Consider the following 21,900-nt stretch of genomic DNA (forward strand, 5'->3'; position numbering starts at 1 on the left):
TGGGAGACCCCGGGGCGGGGGGCGTGGCCTGGGCGAGGGGGCGGAGCCTGATTGGGCGGGGGGGGGGGAGGAGAAAGGAGGGGGGGCGTGGTCAAGAGGGGATTGGGAGGTGCGAAGAGGGAGGAGTGGGAGGGGAGAGGGGGCGTGGCTTAAAGGGGAGCAAGGGGAAGGGGGCGTGGCTTAAAGGAATCGAGGAGAAGGGGGCGTGGCTTAAAGAGATCAATGGTAAGGGGCGTGGCTTAAAGGGATCAATGGATTAATGAGAAGGGGGCGTGGCTTAAAGGGGAGCAATGGGAAGGGGGCGTGGTTTTAAAGGGATCAATGGAAAGGGGGCGTGGTTTAAAGGGGATAAACGAGATTGGTGGGAAGGGGGCGTGGCTTAAGGGATCAATGGGAAGGAGGCGTGGTTTAAAGGGATCAATGGGAAGGGGGTGTGGCTTAAAGGGGAGCAATGGGAAGGGGGCGTGACTTAAAGAGATCAATGGGAAGGGGCGTGGCCTAAAGGGATCAATGGGAAGGGGCGTGGCCTAAAGGGATCAATGGGAAGGGGGCGGGGGCTTAAAGGGATCAAAGGGAAGGGGGCGTGGCTTAAAGGGAGCAATGGGAAGGGGCGTGGCTTAAAGGGGAGCAATGGGAAGGGGGCGTGACTTAAAGGGATCAATGGGAAGGGGGCGTGGCTTAAAGGGGGATCAATGTTATTGGCATAAAGGGGGCGTGGCCTAAATGAGAGGGAGGTGATTGGGCGGGACAAAGGGGGCGTGGCTTACGGGTGATGGTGAATGGTAAAGGGGGCGTGGCCTACGGGGGTGAATGGGAGGGGGAAAGGAGGCGGGGCTTAAAGGGAGAGGATGTGATTGGACGGGACAAAGGGGGCGTGGCCTAAAGGGAGAGGGACGTGATTGGGCGGAGGGAAATGAGGGGGGCGTGGTCTGAGAGGGATGTAAATGAATGGGAGGGGCGAGGGGGCGTGGCTTAAAGGAGATCAATGTGGTTGGCGTAAAGGGGGCGTGGCTTAAAGAGAGAGGGAGGTGATAGGGCGGGACAAAGGGGGCGTGGCCTAGGGGTGGGGAATAGGGGAAAGGGGGCGTGGCTTAAAGGGGAATAAAGTTATTGCAGTAAAGGGAGCATAGGTCCAGAGGAGGCGTGGCCTAAAGGGGGAGGGACGTGATTGGGCGGGACAAAGGGGGTGGGACACGTTATAGCGACGAAGGGGGCGTGGTTAAATGTGGGCGTGGCCTAAGGGCAGTGAATGGGAGGGGGGGCGTGGCTTAAAGGGGATCAATGTTATTGGCATATAGGGGGCGTGGCTTAAAGGGAGAGGGGAGGTGATGGGGCAGGGTAAAGGGGGCGTGGCCTGGGAGGGGCGTGGCCTGAGGGGAGAGGCACGTGATTGGGCAGAGGGGGCGTGGCCTAGGGGCGGTGGAAGGGGCGTGGCTTAAAGTGGAGGACTGTTATTGGAGCAAAGGGGAGCGTGGTGTAAAGGAGGCGTGGCCTGAACGGGGAGGGACGTGATTGGGCGGACAAAGGGGGCGTGGCTTAAAGGGGTTCAAAGTCATGGCGGGGGGCGTGGTTTAAAGGGCGTGGCCTATGGGGGTGGTGAATGGGAGGGGAAGGGGCGTGGCTTAAAGGGGATCAATGTGATTAGCAGAAAGGGGGCGTGGCCTAAAGAAGAGCACCCTTATTAAGGGCAAGGAGGCGTGGCTTAAGGGGGGGCGTGGCTTGGGGGGACTGCGGTTGAGGCCTGGCCCCTCCCATCCACTCCCCCACCCCCTCATTTGCATCTCCCCGCCCACAACCCCCTTCCCCCCCCTCCCCGCGCTCTGTGCCCCTCCCTGCAAGCCCCTCCCCTCCTCATTAGCATACATTAGCATAAAGCCCGCTCTTTACCTGCGCGGGCCCCCCGAGGGCCGCCGCGTCTCCACGGCAACGCTGGGGCGGGGACTGCGCATGCGCGCCGCCGTGCCTCCTGATTGGCCGAGCCCGCGAGCCAATGGGGATCGGGCGCAGCGGGCGCGTTGCCATATAAGGGAATGGGGGGGTCGGGGGTGTTGTTGCCATGGCGACGGAGGGGGCTCATTGCATATGCATGTGAATATTAATGAGCCACGCCCCCCCTTGCCATGGCGACAACGGGGGGGGGGGGGGGAGCCCCATATATGGGGGGGAGGGGCACAAAGCCGGCCCCATATCGGTGGGGGGAGGGGCTATGGGGGGGGGGGTTTCCCCTCCCCCCACCCCACAAAGAGGGGGGAGCCCCATATATGGGGGGAGGGGCAGAAACCCGGCCCCATATCGGTGGGGGGAGGGGCTATGGGGGGGTTTTCCCCTCCCCCCACCCCATAAAGAGGGGGGGTTGGGGGGGGGAGCCCCATATATGGGGGGAGGGGCACAAAGCCAGCCCCATATCGGTGGGGGGAGGGGCTATGGGGGGGTTTTCCCCTCCCCCCACCCAACAAAGGGTGGAGGGGGGGGTTGTGGGGGGGTGGGGGAAGGGTTTTTGGGGCTATTTTGGGCTGCGGAAAGGGCAGAGGTCACCTGAGAAGGTCACATGAGGGGGGGGGCCCCCCCCATAGGAGCCCCTATATAAGGGGGAGCCCCCAGCACCCCCAGCGGCACTCAGGGTCACCCCAAGGTAAGTGAAGGATGGGGGGGGCCCTTTCGCTGCACCCCAACCCCTCCTCTCCCTAAATAGACCCCCCCCGCACCCCAACACCCCCATTGCACCCTATGGGGCGCTTCCCCACCCCCCTGCACCCCAAAACCCCCCCTGTACCCCGACACCCCCCCTTTTGCCGTTGCCCTTTTAAGGGGTCGGGGTGTTTGTGGGGGGGGTCCACACCGGGACGTTGCCCCTTTAAGAGCGGCGTTTTCCCCCCCCCCTCCTCTATTCCCCGACGCGGTGACGTCACGGCGCGGCCCCGCCCCTGCCCGCGCGCCCGACGTGCAGGTGTGTGGGGGGGGGGAGTGGGTTTTGGGGTGAAAAGAGGAGGTTTTGGGTAAAAAGGGCGGAAAAAGAGGGTTTTGGGGTGAAAAGAGGAGGTTTTGGGGTGTTGGGGTGGATTCTGAGGTAAAAAGTGCAGGTTTTGGGGATCAAAGGTGGATTTTGGGGTGAAAAGGGCAGATTTTGGGGTTTGGGGGAAGATTCTGAGGGAAAAAGTGCAGGTTTTGGGTAAAAATGGTGGGTTTTGGGGTGAAAAGTGCAGATTTTGGTGTGTTGGGGTGGATTCTGAGGTAAAAAAGGCAGGTTTTGGGGTTTTGGGACAGATTCTGAGGTAAAAAGAGCAGGTTTTAAGTAAAAAAGGGAAATTTTGGGGTGAAAAGGGCAGGTTTTGGGGTGTTGGGGTGGATTCTGAGGTAAAAAGTGTAGGTTTTAGGTTTAAAAGTTAAATTTTGGGGTGAAAAGGGCAGATTTTGGGGTGTTGGGGTGGATTCTGAGGTAAAAAGTGGGGGTTTTGGGGATAAAAGGTGGATTTTGGGGTGAAAAGGGCAGTTTTTGAGGTAAAAAGGGGAGGTTTTGGGTATAAAAGGTGGATTTTGGGGTGAAAAGGGCAGATTTTGGGGTTTGGGGTAGATTCTGAGGGAAAAAGTGCAGGTTTGGGGGTGGAAAGAGGAGGTTTTGGGGTGTTGGGGTGGATTCTGAGGTAAAAAGTGGGGGTTTTGGGGATCAAAGGTGGATTTTGGGGTGGAAAAGGGCAGATTTGGGGTTTGGGGTAGATTCTGAGGTAAAAAGTGCAGGTTTGGGGGATAAAAGGTGGATTTTGGAGTGAAAAGGACAGATTTGGGGGTTTGGGGGCAGATTCTGAGGTAAAAAGTGCAGGTTTTGGGTAAAAAAGTTAAATTTTGGGGTGATAAGGGCAGATTTTGGGGTGTTGGGGTGGATTCTGAGGTAAAAAAGGCAGGTTTTGGGTAAAAAGGGCAGATTTGGGGGTTTAGGGGCAGTTTTTTGAGGTAAAAAGTGAAGGTTTTGGGTAAAAAAGTTAGATTTTGGGGTGAAAAGGGCTGATTTTGGGGTGTTGGGGTGGATTCTGAGGTAAAAAGTGGGGGTTTTGTGTAAAAAAGGTGGATTTTGGGTGAAAAGGGGCAGATTTTGGGGTGTTGGGGTGGATTCTGAGGTAAAAAGTGAAGGTTTTGGGGATAAAAGGTGCGTTTTGGGTGAAAAGGGCAGAATTTGGGGTGTTGGGGGTAGATTCTGAGGTAAAAAGTGCGGGTTTTGGGTACAAAGGTGGATTTTGGGGTGAAAAGGGCAGATTTTGGGGTGTTGGGGTAGATTCTGAGGTAAAAAAGTGCAGGTTTTGGGTAAAAAGGGCAGATTTTGGGGTTTGGGACAGATTCTGAGGTAAAAAGTGCGGGTTTTGGGGATAAAAGGTAGATTTTGGGGTGAAAAGGGCAGATTTTGGGGTTTGGGATAGATTCTGAGGGAAAAAGTGCGGGTTTTGGGTAAAAAGGGCAGATTTTGGGGTTTGGGGTAGATTCTGAGGTAAAAAAGTGCAGGTTTTGGGTAAAAAGGGCAGATTTTGGGGTTTGGGACAGATTCTGAGGTAAAAAGTGCGGGTTTTGGGGATAAAAGGTAGATTTTGGGGTGAAAAGGGCAGATTTTGGGGTTTTGGGGTGGATTCTGAGGTAAAAAGTGCGGGTTTTGGGTACAAAGGTGGATTTTGGGGTGAAAAGGGCAGATTTTGGGGTGTTGGGGTGGATTCTGAGGTAAAAAAGGCAGGTTTTGGGTAAAAAGGGCAGATTTGGGGGTTTAGGGGCAGTTTTTGAGGTAAAAAGTGAAGGTTTTGGGTAAAAAAGTTAGATTTTGGGGTGAAAAAGGGCAGATTTTGGGGTGTTGGGGTGGATTCTGAGGTAAAAAGTGGGGGTTTTGTGTAAAAAAGGTGGGTTTTGGGTGAAAACGGCAGTTTTTGGCGTGTTGGGGTGGATTCTGAGGTAAAAAGTGCAGGTATTGGGTATAAAAGGTGGATTTTGGGGTGAAAAGGGCAGATTTGGGGGTTTTGGGGCAGAATCTGAGGTAAAAAGGGCAGATTTTGGGCGGTGGGATGGGATTTTGGGGTGAAAAGGGCAGATTTGGGGGTTTTGGGGCAGAATCTGAGGTAAAAAGGGCAGATTTTGGGGGGGGTGGGATGAGATTTTGGGGTGAAAGAAGCAGGCTTTAGGCTGAAAAGGGCAGAATTGGGGCAAATTCTGAGGTAAAAAGGGGGATTTTGGGGTCTGGAGGGAGATTCTGAGGTGAAAAGGGCAGATTTTGGGGGGTGGGCTTGGGGTTTGGGGTGAAAAGAGGCGATTTTGGGGAAATCCTGAGGTAAAAGGGGCAGATGGGGGGGGGCGGAGATTTTGGGGTGAAAAAGGCGGATTTAGGGGCAAAAAGGGCAGGGTTTGGAGGATGGCAGAAGTTTTGGGGTGAAAAAGGTAGATTTTGGGGTGGAAAGCACTGATTTTGGGTGAAAAGCACTGATTTTGGGGTGGAAAAGGCGGATTTTGGGGTGGAAAGCACTGATTTGGGGTGAAAAGGGTGGATTTTGGGGTGAAAAAGGCAGATTTGGGTGTGGGAAGTGCAGATTTTGGGGGGGAAAGCACTGATTTTGGGTGAAAAGCACTGATTTTGGGGTGGAAAAGGCAGATTTTGGGGGGAAAAGCAGTGATTTTGGGTGAAAAGCACGGATTTTGGGGTGGAAAAGGCGGATTTTGGGGTGGAAAGCACTGATTTGGGGTGAAAAGGGTGGATTTTGGGGTGAAAAAGGCAGATTTGGTTGTGGGAAGTGCAGATTTTGGGGTGGAAAGCACTGATTTTGGGTGAAAAGCACTGATTTTGGGGTGGAAAAGGCAGATTTTGGGGTGAAAAGCAGTGATTTTGGGTGAAAAGCACTGATTTTGGGGTGGAAAAGGCGGATTTTGGGGTGGAAAGCACTGATTTGGGGTGAAAAGGGTGGATTTTGGGGTGAAAAAAGCAGATTTGGGTGTGGGAAGTGCAGATTTTGGGGTGAAAAGCAGTGATTTTGGGTGAAAAGCACTGATTTTGGGGTGGAAAAGGCGGATTTTGGGGTGAAAAGCAGTGATTTTGGGTGAAAAGCACTGATTTTGGGGTGGAAAAGGCGGATTTTGGGGTGAAAAGCAGTGATTTTGGGTGAAAAGCACTGATTTTGGGGTGGAAAAGGCGGATTTTGGGGTGGAAAGCACTGATTTGGGGTGCAAAGGGTGGATTTTGGGGTGAAAAGGGCAGATTTGGCGATGAAAAAGGGCAAATTTGGGGTGGAAAAGGGCAGATTTTGGGGTGGAAAAGGTGAGATTTTGGGGTGGAAAGGTCAGATTTTGGGGTTGAAAAGGTCAAATTTTGGGGTTGAAAAGGTCAAATTTTGGGGTCAAAAGGGCAAATTTTGGTGTGAAAAAGCCATGTTTTCGGTCAAAAGGGGTGTAAAGGGCAAATTTTGGGGTGAAAAGGGCAAATTTTGGGGCGAAAAAGCCATGTTTTGGGTCAAAAGGCCAGATTTGGGTGCGAAAAAGCCATGTTTTGGGTCAAAAGGCCAGATTTTGGTGTGAAAAAGCCATGTTTTGGGTCAAAAGGCCAGATTTTGGTGCGAAAAAGCCATGTTTTGGGTCAAAAGGGCTTATTTTGGTGTGAAAAAGCCATGTTTTGGGTCAAAAGGCCAGATTTTGGTGTGAAAAAGCCATGTTTTGGGTCAAAAGGGCTTATTTTGGTGTGAAAAAGCCATGTTTTGGGTCAAAAGGCCAGATTTTGGTGTGAAAAAGCCATGTTTTGGGTCAAAAGGCCAGATTTTGGTGTGAAAAAGCCATATTTTGGGTCAAAATGCCAGATTTTGGTGTGCAAAAGTCAGATTTCGGGGTTCCAAGCCCCGATTTGGGCCGAAAAGAGCCGATTTTGGGGTCGGGGGGGTGCCCTTGGGCCGCCCTTGATGGGGGGTGGGGGTCGCCTTTGGGGAGGGCGAGGCGGTGACGTCCGTGCGCGGTGACGTCAGACGCAGAGGCAAGATGGCGCCGCCCGTGTCGGCGTTGAGCCCCGAGCAGAAGAAGGAGCTGTCGGGGATCGCGCAGCGCATCGTGGCCCCCGGTAAAGGGATCCTGGCGGCCGATGAGTCCACAGGTAACGCGGTGTGGGGCGGAGAGGGGGTCTGTGGGGTGAGGGACCTATGGGGCGGAGGGGGGTCTATGGGGTGGGGGATATGGGGGGGAGAGGGGTCTGTGGGGTGAGGGACCTATGGGGCGGAGAGGGGTCAGTGGGGTGAGGGGTCTGTGGGGTGAGGGACTTATGGGGTGAGGGGGGTCTATGGGGTGAGGGACATGGGGGGAGGGGGGTCTGTGGGGTGAGGGGTCTGTGGGGTGAGGGGCTTATGGGGTGAGGGGGGTCTATGGGGTGAGGGACATGGGGGGAGGGGGGTCTATGGGGCGGAGAGGGGTCTGGGGGGTGAGGGACCTATGGGGCAGAGGGGGGTCTATGGGGTGCAGGATATGGGGGGGAGAGGGGTCTATGGGGTGAGGGACCTATGGGGCGGAGAGGGGTCACTGGGGTGAGGGGTCTGTGGGGTGAGGGGTCTGTGGGGTGAGGGACTTATGGGGTGGAGAGGGGTCTATGGGGTGAGAGGGGTCTATGGGGTGAGGGGTCTGTGGGGTGAGGGGGGTCTGTGGGGTGAGGGGTCTATGGGGTGAGGGACTTATGGGGCGGAGAGGGGTCTATGGGGTTAGGGACCTATGGGGCGGAGGGGTGTTTGTGGGGTGAGGGGGGTCTATGGGGTGAGGGACCTATGGGTTCCTACTGGTTTGGAGGCCCCTAGGGGCGCATTGGGACGCCCTGGCTCTTACTGGTCCTTACTGGTCCCTCTTGGTTTGGAAGCCCCTGGGGATGTATTGGGATGCTCTGCTCCTTACTGGTCCTTACTGGTTTGGGAGCTCTTGGGGCTGCATTGGGTGCTATTGGGATGCCTTGCTTCTTACTGGTCCTTACTGGTCCTTACTGGTCCTTACTGGTTTGGAAGCCACTGAGAACGCATTGGGATGCTCTGATCCTTACTGGTCCTTACTGGTCCTTAGTGGTCCTTACTGGTCCTTACTGGTTTGGAAGCCCCTCAGAACACATTGGGATGCTCTGGTCCTTACTGGTCCTTACTGGTCCTTACTGGTTTGGGAGCTCTTGGGGCTGCATTGGGCGCTATTGGGATGCCTTGCTTCTTACTGGTCCTTACTGGTCCTTACTGGTCCTTACTGGTCCTTACTGGTCCTTACTGGTTCCTACTGGTTTGGAAGCCCCTGAGAACACATTGGGACGCTCTGGCCCTTACTGGTCCTTACTGGTCCCTACTGGTCTTTACCGGTTTGGGAGCCCTTGGGGCTGCATTGGGCACTATTGGGATGCCTTGCTTCTTACTGGTCCTTACTGGTCCTTACTGGTCCTTACTGGTTTGGGAGCTCTTGGGGCTGCATTGGGCGCTATTGGGATGCCTTGCTTCTTACTGGTCCTTACTGGTCCTTACTGGTCCTTACTGGTTTGGGAGCTCTTGGGGCTGCATTGGGCGCTATTGGGATGCCTTGCTCCTTACTGGTCCTTACTGGTCCCTACTGGTTCCTACTGGTTTGGGAGCTCTTGGGGCTGCATTGGGCGCTATTGGGATGCTCTGGTCCTTACTGGTCCTTACTGGTCCTTACTGGTCCTTAGTGGTCCTTACTGGTCCTTACTGGTTTGGAAGCCCCTCAGAACACATTGGGATGCTCTGGTCCTTACTGCTCCTTACTGGTCCTTACTGGTTTGGGAGCTCTTGGGGCTGCATTGGGCGCTATTGGGATGCCTTGCTTCTTACTGGTCCTTACTGGTCCTTACTGGTCCTTACTGGTTTGGGAGCTCTTGGGGCTGCATTGGGCGCTATTGGGATGCCTTGCTTCTTACTGGTCCTTACTGGTCCCTACTGGTTCCTACTGGTTTGGGAGCTCTTGGGGCTGCATTGGGCGCTATTGGGATGCCTTGCTTCTTACTGGTCCTTACTGCTCCTTACTGGTCCTTAGTGGTCCTTACTGGTCCTTACTGGTTTGGAAGCCCCTGAGAACGCATTGGGATGCTCTGGTCCTTACTGCTCCTTACTGGTCTTTACTGGTTTGGGAGCTCTTGGGGCTGCATTGGGCGCTATTGGGATGCCTTGCTTCTTACTGGTCCTTACTGGTCCTTACTGGTTTCCCCCCCCCCGCAGGCAGCATCGCCAAGCGCCTGAGCTCGGTGGGCGCGGAGAACACGGAGGAGAACCGGCGCTGGTACCGGCAGCTGCTGTTCACTGCCGACAGCCGCGTGGACGCCTGCATCGGCGGCGTCATCCTCTTCCACGAGACCCTCTACCAGAAGGCAGACGACGGCCGTCCCTTCCCCGAGGTCATCCGGGCCAAGGGGGCCCTCGTGGGCATCAAGGTGGGGGTGCTGGGGGGGGTGGAAATAGGGGGGGTATTGGGATCGTCAATGGGGGGGTATTGGGGTGCTGGGGACAAGGGAGGGTCTGTGGGGTGCATTGAGAGCATCAGTGGGGGGGTATTGGGGTGTTGGGGGATGTGTGGGGTGCATTGAGAGCATCAGTGGGGGGGTATTGGGGTGTTGGGGGGATGTGTGGGGTGCATTGGGAGCATCAGTGGGGGGGTATTGGGGTTCTGGGGGCATTGGGGGATGTGTGGGGTGCATTGAGAGCATCAGTGGGGGGGTATTGGGGTGTTGGGGGATGTGTGGGGTGCATTGAGAGCATCAGTGGGGGGGTATTGGGGTGTTGGGGGATGTGTGGGGTGCATTGAGAGCATCAGTGGGGGGGTATTGGGGTGCTCCATAGGGTGCAGCAACCCAATCAATGGGGGGGTATTGGGGTGCTGGGGACAAGGGAGGGTCTGTGGGGTGCATTGACAGCATCAATGGGGGGGTATTGGGGTGTTGGGGGCATTGGGGGCTGTGTGGGGTGCATTGAGAGCATCAGTGGGGGGGTATTGGGGTGCTCCATGGGGTGCAGCAACACAATCAATGGGGGGGTATTGGGGTGCTGGGGGCGTTGAAGGCATTAATGAGGAGATATTGGGGTGCTGGGGGGTGTGTGGGGTGCATTGAGAACATCAGTGGGGGGGTATTGGGGTGCTGGGGGGTGTGTGGGGTGCATTGGGAGCATCAGTGGGGGGGTATTGGGGTGCTGGGGGATGTGTGGGGTACATTGAGAGCATCAGTGGGGGGGTATTGGGGTGCTCCATGGGGTGCAGCAACCCAATCAATGGGGGGGTATTGGGGTGCTGGGGACAAGGGAGGGTCTGTGGGGTGCATTGACAGCATCAATGGGGGGGTATTGGGGTGTTGGGGGCATTGGGGGCTGTGTGGGGTGCATTGAGAGCATCAGTGGGGGGGTATTGGGGTGCTCCATGGGGTGCAGCAACCCAATCAATGGGGGGGTATTGGGGTGCTGGGGGCGTTGAAGGCATTAATGAGGGGATATTGGGGTGTTGGGGGGTGTGTGGGGTGCATTGAGAACATCAGTGGGGGGGTATTGGGGTGTTGGGGGGTGTGTGGGGTGCATTGAGAGCATCAGTGGGGGGGTATTGGGGTGTTGGGGGAATTGGGGGCTCTGTGGGGTGCATTGAGACCATCAATGGGGGGGTATTGGGGTGCTGGGAGCGTTGAAGGCATCAGTGAGGGGATATTGGGGTGTTGGGGGATGTGTGGGGTGCATTGAGAGCATCAGTGGGGGGGTATTGGGGTGCTGGGGGCATTGGGGGCTCCATAGGGTGCAGCAACATAGGGGGGTATTGGGGTGCTCCATGGGGTGCAGCAACCCCATCAGTGGGGGGGTATTGGGGTGCTGGGGGCGTTGAAGGCATCAGTGAGGGGATATTGGGGTGCTGGGGGGTGTGTGGGGTGCATTGAGAGCATCAGTGGGGGGGTATTGGGGTTTTGGGGGCAAGGGGGGCTCCATGGGGTGCAGCAACCCTATCAATGGGGGGGCATTGGGGTGCTGGGGAGAAGGGAGGGTCTGTGGGGTGCATTGAGAGCATCAGTGGGGGGGTATTGGGGTGCTGGGGGAATTGGGGGCTCTGTGGGGTGCATTGGGCCCATCAATGGGGTATTGGGGTGCTCCATGGGGTGCATTGGGCCCATCAATGGGGGGGTATTGGGGTGCTCCATGGGGTGCATTGGGCCCATCAATGGGGGGTATTGGGGTGCTCCATGGGGTGCATTGAGCCCATCAATGGGGGGGTATTGGGGTGCTCCATGGGGTGCATTGGGCCCATCAATGGGGGGGTATTGGGGTGCTGGGGGCAATGGGTGCCCCCTAACCTGCATTAACATCAGCATGGGGGGGGGGGCCCTTAGAGGGGGTGACCCCATAGTGTGGGGCACTTGGGGGGGGGCACCCTATGGGGCCAAGGCCGGCTGCCCCATTGCCGTGGTGGCCCCATGCCATAGGTGGACAAGGGCGTCGTGCCCCTGGCTGGCACCAACGGCGAGACCACGACCCAAGGTGAGCCACAGCCCCATGGAGGGCACCCCCAAATCCGTGGGGCGCCCCCAAACCCCGTGGGGCGCCCCCAAACTCCATGGGGCGCCCCCAAACCCCATGGGGCAACCCCAAACCCCATGGGTCACCCCCAAGCCCCATGGGTCACCCCCAAATCCCATTGGTGCCCCCATCGCTTGGGTCACCCCCAAACCCCATGGGTGCCCCTATTCCATGGGTCACCCCCAAACCCCACTGATACCCCCATCCCTGCTAACCCCCCCAAGCCCCATTGATTCCCACATCCCCCCCCAAGCCCCACTGATACCCCCATCCCTGATACCCACATGCCCCCATCCCTGCTCCCCCCCAGCCCCACTGATACCCCCAACCCTCATCCCCCCCAAGCCCCACTGATACCCCCATCCCTGATGCCCCCATCCCTGCTCCCCACCCAGCCCCACTGATACCCCCAACCCTCATCCCCCCCAAGCCCCACTGATACCCCCATCCCTGCTACCCCCCCCAGCCCCACTGATACCCCCAACTCTCATCCCCCCAAGCCCCACTGATACCCCCATCCCTGCTACCCCCCCCAGCCCCACTGATACCCCCATCCCTGATGCCCCCCTATACCCCCATCCCTGCTGCCCCCACCCAGCCCCACTGATACCCCCATCCCTGTTCCCCACCCAGCCCCACTGATACCCCCATCCCTGTTCCCCACCCAGCCCCACTGATACCCCCAACCCTCATCCCCCCCAAGCCCCACTGATACCCCCATCCCTGCTACCCCCCCCAGCCCCACTGATACCCCCATCCCTGTTCCCCATACCCCCATCCCTGCTCCCTCCCAGCCCCACTGATACCCCCATCCCTGTTCCCCATACCCCCATCCCTGCTCCCCCCCCCAGCCCCACTGATACCCCCATCCCTGTTCCCCATACCCCCATCCCTGCTCCCCCACCCAGCCCCATTGATACCCCCATCCCTGCTACCCCCCCCAGCCCCACTGATCCCCCCATCCCTGTTCCCCATGCCCCCCCCTTACCCCAGGCCTGGATGGGCTCATGGAGCGCTGTGCCCAGTACAAGAAGGACGGCGCTGACTTCGCCAAGTGGCGCTGCGTGCTCAAGATCTCCGAGGGCACCCCGACCCCCTTGGCCATCATGGAGAACGCCAACGTCCTGGCACGCTACGCCAGCATCTGCCAGCAGGTAACGGCCCTCCTGCTCCGACCCATAGCGGTTATGGGGTGGGAGGAGGATGGGGGGGGGTGAGGGGTGCAGGATCTATGGGGATGGGGGGTGTGTGAGGGGTGCAGGATCTATGGGGATGGGGGCATGGGGACATGGAAGGGATGAGGGACCCATAGGGATGGGGGCATGGGGACATGGAAGGGATGCAGGATCTATGGGGACATGGAAGGGATACAGGATCTATGGGGATGGGGATGACGAAGGGGTGCAGGATCTATGGGGATGGGGGCATGGGGACATGGAAGGGATGCAGGATCTATGGGGACATGGAAGGGATGCAGGATCTATGGGGATGGGGGCGTTGAAGGGATGCAGGATCTATGGGGATATGGAAGGGATGCAGGATCTATGGGGATGGGGGCATGGAAGGGGTGCAGGATCTATGGGGATGGGGGCATGGGGACATGGAAGGGATGCAGGATCTATGGGGATGGGGGTGTCTGAGGGATGGGGCGATCCATGGGGATGGGGGTGTCGAAGGGGTGCAGGATCTATGGGGATGGGGGCATGGGGACGTGGAAGGGATGCAGGATCCATGGGGATGGGGGCATGGAGAGGGACATGGGGACACCCAAGGGGTGCAGGATCCATGGGGATGGGGGCATGGAGGGGGATGTGGGGACATGGAAAGGGTGGGGGGTGGTCATGGGGACCAGAGCATGAAGGTTGCCATGGGGACATGGCAGGGATGTGGGATCCATGGGGATGAGAGCATGGAGGTGGCCTATGGGGTCATTAAAGGGATGGGGGGCTCATGGGGATGGGGATATGGAAGTGGCCATGGGGCCATGGAAGGGGTGCAGGACCCATGGGGCCATGGACCACATGGAGGTTGCCATGGGGCCATGGAAGGGGTGCAGGACCCATGGGGCCATGGACCACATGGAGGTGGCCATGGGGCCATGGAAGGGGTGCAGGACCCATGGGGCCATGGACCACATGGAGGTTGCCATGGGGCCATGGAAGGGGTGCAGGACCCATGGGGCCATGGACCACATGGAGGTGGCCATGGGGCCATGGGGATGTGGGGTCACATCCTGCTCCCCATAGAACGGCATCGTCCCCATCGTGGAGCCCGAGATCCTGCCCGATGGGAACCACGACCTCAAGCACTGCCAATACGTCACTGAGAAGGTGGGGGCCGGCCCCTATGGGGGCACCCCATTGAGTCCCTTTGGGGGGGGTCCCTGTGTCCCCATTGAGTCCCTTTGGGGGGTCCCTGTGTCCCCATTGTGTCCCTTTTGGGGGGGTCCCTGTGTCCCCATTGAGGGGTTCCCTGTGTCCCCATTGAGTCCCTTTGGGGGGTCCCTGTGCCCCCATTGTGTCCCTTTTGGGGGGGGGGTCCCTGTGTCCCCATTGTGTCCCATTTGGGGGGGTCCCTGTGTCCCCATTGAGTCCCATTTGGGGGGGTCCCTGTGTCCCCATTGAGGGGGTCCCTGTGTTCCCATTGTGTCCCTCTGGGGGGTCCCTGTGCCCCCATTGTGTCCCTTTTGGGGGGGGGGTCCCTGTGCCCCCATTGTGTCCCATTGGGGGGGTCCCTAACCCTGTGTCCCCACTGGGGGGGGGTCCCTCACCCCATGTCCCCTCATTGTGTCCCATTGGGGGGGTCCCTAACCCTGTGTCCCCATTGGGGGGGGGTCCCTCACCCCATGTCCCCTCATTGTGTCCCATTGTGGGGGGTCCCTAACCCTGTCCCCTATCCATCCCCATTGTATCCCTTTGGGGGGGGTCCCTGTGTCCCCATTGAGTCCCATTGGGGGGGTCCCTAACCCTGTGTCCCCATTGAGTCCCATTTGGGGGGGTCCCTAACCCTTTGTCCCCACTGGGGGGGGGTCCCTCACCCCATGTCCCTTCATTGTGTCCCATTGGGGGGGTTCCCTAACCCTGTGTCCCCATTGGGGGAGGTTCCCTCACCCCATAACCCCATAACCCCCCCCCCGCCCCATATCTCTGCCCCCCCATAGGTGCTGGCAGCAGTGTACAAGGCCCTGAGCGACCACCACGTGTACCTGGAGGGGACCCTGCTCAAACCCAACATGGTGACCCCCGGCCACGCCTGCCCCACCAAGTACAGCCCCGACGAGATCGCCATGGCCACCGTCACCGCGCTGCGCCGCACCGTGCCCCCCGCCGTGCCCGGTCCGTGCCCCACACGGCGCAACAGCCCCACGGCCCCGTATCCCCATGGCCCTGTCCCCATGGCCCTATATCCGTGTCCCCATGGCCCCATCCCCATGGCCCTATATCCATGGCCCTATATGCATGTCCCCATGGCCCTATATCCGTGTCCCCATGGCCCCATCCCCATGCCCTGTATCCCCATGGCCCTGTCCCCATGGCCCTATATCCGTGTCCCCATGGCCCTATATCCGTGTCCCCATGGCCCTATATCCGTGTCCCCATGGCCCCGTCCCCATGGCCCTATATCCGTGTCCCCATGGCCCCATCCCCATGGCCCCGTCCCCGTGGCCCTATATCCATGTCCCCGTGGCCCTATATCCATGTCCCCATGGCCCTATATCCGTGTCCCCATGGCCCTATATCCGTGTCCCCATGGCCCTATATCCGTGTCCCCATGGCCCTATATCCATGTCCCCATGGCCCTATATCCGTGTCCCCATGGCCCCATCCCCATGGCCCCGTCCCCATGGCCCTATATCCGTGTCCCCATGGCCCTATATCCATGTCCCCATGGCCCCGCCCCCATGGCCCTATATCCATGGCCCTATATCCGTGTCCCCATGGCCCTATATCCATGTCCCCATGGCCCTATATTCATGGCCCTATATCCATGTCCCCATGGCCCCGTCCCCGTGGCCCTATATCCATGGCCCTCTATCCGTGTCCCCATGGCCCTATATCCATGGCCCTATATCCGTGTCCCCATGGCCCTATATCCATGGCCCCGTCCCCGTGTTCCTATATCCATGGCCCTATATGCGTGTCCCCATGGCCCCATCCCCATGGCCCTATATCCATGTCCCCATGGCCCCATCCCCATGGCCCTATATCCATGGCCCTATATCCGTGTCCCCATGGCCCTGTATCCCCATGGCCCTGTCCCCATGGCCCTATATCCATGTCCCCATGGCCCCGTATCCCCATGGCCCCGTCCCCATGGCCCTATATCCGTGTCCCTATATCTGTGTCCCTATATCCATGTCCCCCTCCCCGTGTCCCTATATCCCCATGTCCCCATCCCCATGTCCCCATCCCCATGTCCCTATATCCATGTCCCTATATCCATGTCCCCATCCCCGTGTCCCTATATACATGTCCCCATGTCCCCGTCCCCATGTTCCTATATCCGTGTCCCCATGTCCCCATCCCCGTGTCCCTATATCCATGTCCCCATGTCCCTGTCCCCATGTCTCCGTCCCCATGTTCCTATATCCGTGTCCCCATCCCCATGTCCCTATATCCATGTCCCCATGTCCCTATATCCGTGTCCCCATCCCCATGTCCCTATATCCGTGTCCCCATCCCCATGTCCCTATATCCGTGTCCCCATCCCCATGTCCCTATATCCGTGTCCCCATCCCCATGTCCCTATATCCATGTCCCCATCCCTATATTTGTATCCCTATATGTATATCCCTGTCTCCTTGTCTCTCCCTATCCCTATATCTATATCCCTATATCCTCGTCCCCATTCCTGTATCCCTAGCCCCATATCCATAGCCCTATATGTCTGTTCCCCTCTCTATAGCCCTATATCCCTAGGGATCACGTTCCTGTCGGGGGGCCAGAGCGAGGAGGAGGCCTCCCTCAACCTGAACGCCATCAACATCCCTATACCCCCATAACCCCATATCTCCCCATATCTCCCCATATCTCCCTATATCTCCCTATATCTCCCCATATCCCTAGGGATCACGTTCCTGTCGGGGGGCCAGAGCGAGGAGGAGGCCTCCCTCAACCTGAACGCCATCAACATCCCTATAGCCCCATAACCCCATATCTCCCTATATCTCCCTATATATCCCCATATCTCCCTATATCTCCCTATATCTCCCCCTATCTCCCCATATCCCTAGGGATCACGTTCCTGTCGGGGGGCCAGAGCGAGGAGGAGGCCTCCCTCAACCTGAACGCCGTCACCATCCCTATACCCCCATAACCCCATATCTCCCCCTATCTCCCCATATCTCCCTATATATCCCCATATCTCCCTATATATCCCCATATCTCCCTATATCTCCCCATATCCCTAGGGATCACGTTCCTGTCGGGGGGCCAGAGCGAGGAGGAGGCCTCCCTCAACCTGACCGCCATCAATATCCCTATACCCCCATAACCCCATATCTCCCCATATCTCCCTATATTTCCCCATATCTCCCTATATCTCCCCATATCCCTAGGGATCACGTTCCTGTCGGGGGGCCAGAGCGAGGAGGAGGCCTCCCTCAACCTGAACGCCATCAACATCCCTATACCCCCATAACCCCATATCTCCCCATATCTCCCCATATCTCCCCATATCTCCCTATATCTCCCCATATTTCCCCATATCTCCCTATATCTCCCTATATCTCCCCATATCCCTAGGGATCACGTTCCTGTCGGGGGGCCAGAGCGAGGAGGAGGCCTCCCTCAACCTGACCGCCATCAATATCCCTATACCCCCATAACCCCATATCTCCCCATATCTCCCTATATCTCCCCATATCTCCCTATATCTCCCCATATCCCTAGGGATCACGTTCCTGTCGGGGGGCCAGAGCGAGGAGGAGGCCTCCCTCAACCTGACCGCCATCAATATCCCTATAGCCCCATAACCCCATATCTCCCTATATCTCCCTATATATCCCCATATCTCCCTATATCTCCCTATATCTCCCCATATCCCTAGGGATCATGTTCCTGTCGGGGGGCCAGAGCGAGGAGGAGGCCTCCCTCAACCTGAACGCCATCAACATCCCTATACCCCCATAACCCCATATCTCCCTATATATCCCCATATCTCCCTATATATCCCCATATCTCCCTATATCTCCCCATATCCCTAGGGATCACGTTCCTGTCGGGGGGCCAGAGCGAGGAGGAGGCCTCCCTCAACCTGACCGCCATCAATATCCCTATACCCCCATAACCCCATATCTCCCCATATCTCCCTATATTTCCCCATATCTCCCTATATCTCCCCATATCCCTAGGGATCACGTTCCTGTCGGGGGGCCAGAGCGAGGAGGAGGCCTCCCTCAACCTGAACGCCATCAACATCCCTATAGCCCCATAACCCCATATCTCCCCATATCTCCCCATATCTCCCCATATCTCCCTATATCTCCCTATATCTCCCTATATCCCTAGGGATCACGTTCCTGTCGGGGGGCCAGAGCGAGGAGGAGGCCTCCCTCAACCTGAACGCCATCAACCGCTGCGCGCTGGCCCGGCCTTGGGCCCTCACCTTCTCCTATGGCCGGGCCCTGCAGGCCTCGGCCCTCAAGGCCTGGGCGGGCAAGAAGGACAACACCAAGGCGGCCCAGGAGGAGTACGTCAAGAGGGCCCTGGTACGTGCCACGGTGTGGGGCGGGGGGTTAACGTGGGGTATTCACGTGTTAGCGTGTGTTGGTCCGTGTTATTCCGTGTTATTTCCATGTTATTCTGTGTTATTCCCGTGTTATTCGGTGTTATTTCCATGTTATTCTGTGTTATTCCCGTGTTATTCGGTGTTATTTCCATGTTATTCTGTGTTATTCCCGTGTTATTCGGTGTTATTTCCATGTTATTCTGTGTTATTCCTGTGTTACTCGGTGTTATTTCCATGTTATTCTGTGTTATTCCTGTGTTACTCGGTGTTATTTCCATGTTATTCTGTGTTATTCCCGTGTTATTCGGTGTTATTTCCATGTTATTCTGTGTTATTCCCGTGTTATTCCCTGTTGTTCCGTGTTATTCCCGTGTTATTCGGTGTTATCCCCATGTTATTCCCTGTTATTCTGTCTTATTCCCATGTTATTCTGTGATATTCCATGTTATCCCCATGTTATTCTCTCTTATTCTGTGTTATTCCCTGTTATTCCCATGTTATTCCCTGTTATTCTGTGTTATCCCCATGTTATTCTGTGACATTCCATGTTATCCTCATGTTATTCCCTGTTATTCTGTGTTATTCCCTTGTTATTCCCTGTTATTCTGTGTTATTCCCTTTTATTCTGTGTTATTCCCATGTTATTCCCTGTTATTCTGTTTTATTCCCATGTTATTCCCTGTTATTTGGTGTTATTCCCTGTTATTCTGTGTTATTCCCATGTTAATCCCTGTTATTTGGTGTTATCCCCATGTTATTCCCTCTTATTCTGTGTTATTCCCGTGGTATTCCCTGTTATTCTGCGTTATTCCCATGGTATTCCGTGTTATTCCATGTTATTCCCAGTTATTCTGTTATTCTGTGTTATTCCCATGTTATTCCGTGTTATTCCCATGTTATTCCGTGTTATCCCCATTTTATTCCCTGTTATTCTGTGTTATTCCCATGTTATTCTGTGCTATTCCATGTTAGTCCATGTTATTCTGTTATTCCCATGTTATTCCCTCTTATTCTGTGTTATTTCCATGTTATTCCCTGTTATCCCTGTGTTATTCCCTGTTATTCTGTGTTATTCCCATGTTATTCTCTGATATTCCATGTTATTCCCTCTTATTCTGTGTTATTCCATGTTTATCCCCATGTTATTTTCTCTTATCCTGTGTTATTCCCATGTTATTCTGTGCTATTCCATGTTTATCCCCATGTTATTTCCTCTTATCCTGTGTTATTCCCATGTTATTCTGTGTTATTCCATATTATCCTGTTATCCCATGTTATACCCCATGTTACATCCCATGTTATATCCCGTGTTATACCTCATGTTATATCTCATGTTGCATCCCATGTTGCATCCCATGTTGCATCCCATGTTGCATCCCATGTTGCATCCCATGTTGCATCCCATGTTGCATCCCATGTTGCATCCCATGTTGCATCCCATGTTACCTCCCATGTTACCTCCCATGTTATCCCATGTATGTTATCCCATGTATGTTATCCCATGTAATATCCCGTGTTACATCCCGTGTTACATCCCGTGTTACATCCCATGTTATCCCATGTATGTTATCCCATGTATGTTATCCCATGTATGTTATCCCATGTATGTTATCCCATGTATGTTATCCCATGTATGTTATCCCATGTATGTTATCCCATGTATGTTATCCCATGTTATCCCATGTATGTTATCCCATGTATGTTATCCCATGTATGTTATCCCATGTTATCCCATGTTATCCCATGTATGTTATCCCATGTTATCCCATGTTATCCCATGTATGTTATCCCATGTTATCCCATGTTACATCCCATGTTATCCCATGTTATCCCATGTATGTTATCCCATGTTATCCCATGTTATCCCATGTTATCCCATGTATGTTATCCCATGTTATCCCATGTTATCCCATGTCATTCCAGGCTAACTCCCAGGCCTGCCGCGGCCTCTACACCCCCTCGGGCACCGCGGGCGCCGCCGCCAGCGAGTCCCTCTTCATCTCCAACCACGCCTACTGAGCGATGACGTCATCACGCACGGACACGCCCCCCGCCTGCGCGTAGCCACGCCCCCACTCCCCACCGTAACCCCGCCCCCTTCCCCCCCCCCCCTTAAGCCCCGCCCCCCTCCAGCCCCTGGAGCCAATAAGGCGTGAGAATAAAGTGGATGCGGATGGAGCGGGAGCCATAGGGGGCAATGGGGGCCATGGGGGGGGTGATGGGACCCATAGAGGGCAATGGGACCCATAGGGGGGCATTGGGACCCATAGAGGACAATGGGACCCATAGAGGACAATGGGACCCATAGAGGACAATGGGACCCATAGGGGGGCATTGGGACCCATAGAGGACAATGGGACCCATAGGGGGGCATTGGGACCCATAGAGGACAATGGGACCCGTAGAGGACAATGGGACCCGTAGAGGACAATGGGACCCATAGGGGGGCAATGGGACCCATAGAGGACAACGGGACCCATAGGGGGGCAATGGGACCCATAGGGAGTGAATGGGACCCATGGGGGGCAATGGGACCCATAGGGGAGCAGTGGGACCCATAGCGGATAATGGGACTTATAGGAGGGAATGGGACCCATAAAGGGACATTGGTACCCATAGGGGGGCATTGGGACCCATAGGGAGTGAATAGGACCCACCAGGGGGCAGTGGGACCTTATAGAGGGGCAATGGGACCCATAGGGGGGCATTGGGACCCATACAGGACAATGGGATCCATAGGGAGTGAATGGGACCCATAGGGGTCAATGGGACCCATAGGGAGTGAATGGGACCCACTGAGGGGCAGTGGGACCTTATAGGGGGGCAATGGGACCCATAGGGGGGCATTGGGACCCATACAGGACGATGGGATCCATAGGGAGTGAATGGGACCCATAGGGGTCAATGGGACCCATGGGGGCAATGGGACCCATAGAGGACAATGGGACCCATAGGGAGTGAATGGGACTCCCAGGGGGGCAATGGGACCCATAGGGAGGCATTGGGACCCATAGAGGACAATGGGATCCATAGGGAGTGAATGGGACCCATAGGGGGCAATGGGGCCTGTAGGGTGGCAATGGGAACCAATACTGGGGCAATGGGACCCATAGGGGAGCAGTGGGACCCATAGCGGATAATGGGACTTATAGGAGGGAATGGGACCCATAAAGGGACATTGGTACCCATAGGGGGGCAGTGGGACCCATAGGGAGTGAATGGGACCCATAGGGGGTGCAGTGGGACCCATAGGGGTGCATTGGGACCCATAGGGGTGCATTGGGACCCATAGGGGGTGCAGTGGGATTCATAGGGGAGCAATGGGACCCATAGGGGGCAATGGGAACCATAGGGGAGCAATGGGACCCATAGGGGGTGCAGTGGGACCCATAGGGGGCAATGGGAACCATAGGGGAGCAATGGGACCCATAGGGGGTGCAGTGGGACCCATAGGGGACAACGGGAACCATAGGGGGTGCAATGGGACCCATAGGGGAGCAATGGGACCCATAGGGTGCAATGGGAACCATAGGGAGCAATGGGACCCTTTAGGGGGGCAATGCTAGCTATAGGGGGTGCATTGGGACCCATAAGGGTGTATTGGGACCTATAGGGGGGACATTGGGACCCATAGGGGCTGTGTTGGGACCCATAGGGG

At 56.4% G+C, this 21,900-nt stretch overlaps 1 protein-coding gene across 1 annotated transcript; it reads left to right on the forward strand.

Moving 5' to 3' along the window:
* Window positions 1-6,965: 6,965 nt before the first annotated feature.
* On the forward strand, window positions 6,966-20,310 carry ALDOA (aldolase, fructose-bisphosphate A). The gene is made up of 8 exons (XM_061444198.1): window positions 6,966-7,096; window positions 9,189-9,400; window positions 11,420-11,474; window positions 12,507-12,667; window positions 13,760-13,843; window positions 14,674-14,848; window positions 18,023-18,222; window positions 20,166-20,310. Exons 1-8 carry the CDS (start codon window positions 6,985-6,987, stop codon window positions 20,259-20,261), a joined length of 1,095 nt encoding a protein of 364 aa, XP_061300182.1. The 5' UTR covers window positions 6,966-6,984; the 3' UTR covers window positions 20,262-20,310.
* The last annotated feature ends 1,590 nt before the right edge of the window (window positions 20,311-21,900 follow it).

The sequence above is a fragment of the Pezoporus flaviventris genome, unplaced genomic scaffold (genome assembly GCF_033815535.1).
Source record: "Pezoporus flaviventris isolate CSIRO_AGI_PZ_B2104156 unplaced genomic scaffold, CSIRO_AGI_Pfla_v1 ptg000726l, whole genome shotgun sequence".
Classification (NCBI taxonomy): domain Eukaryota; kingdom Metazoa; phylum Chordata; class Aves; order Psittaciformes; family Psittacidae; genus Pezoporus; species Pezoporus flaviventris.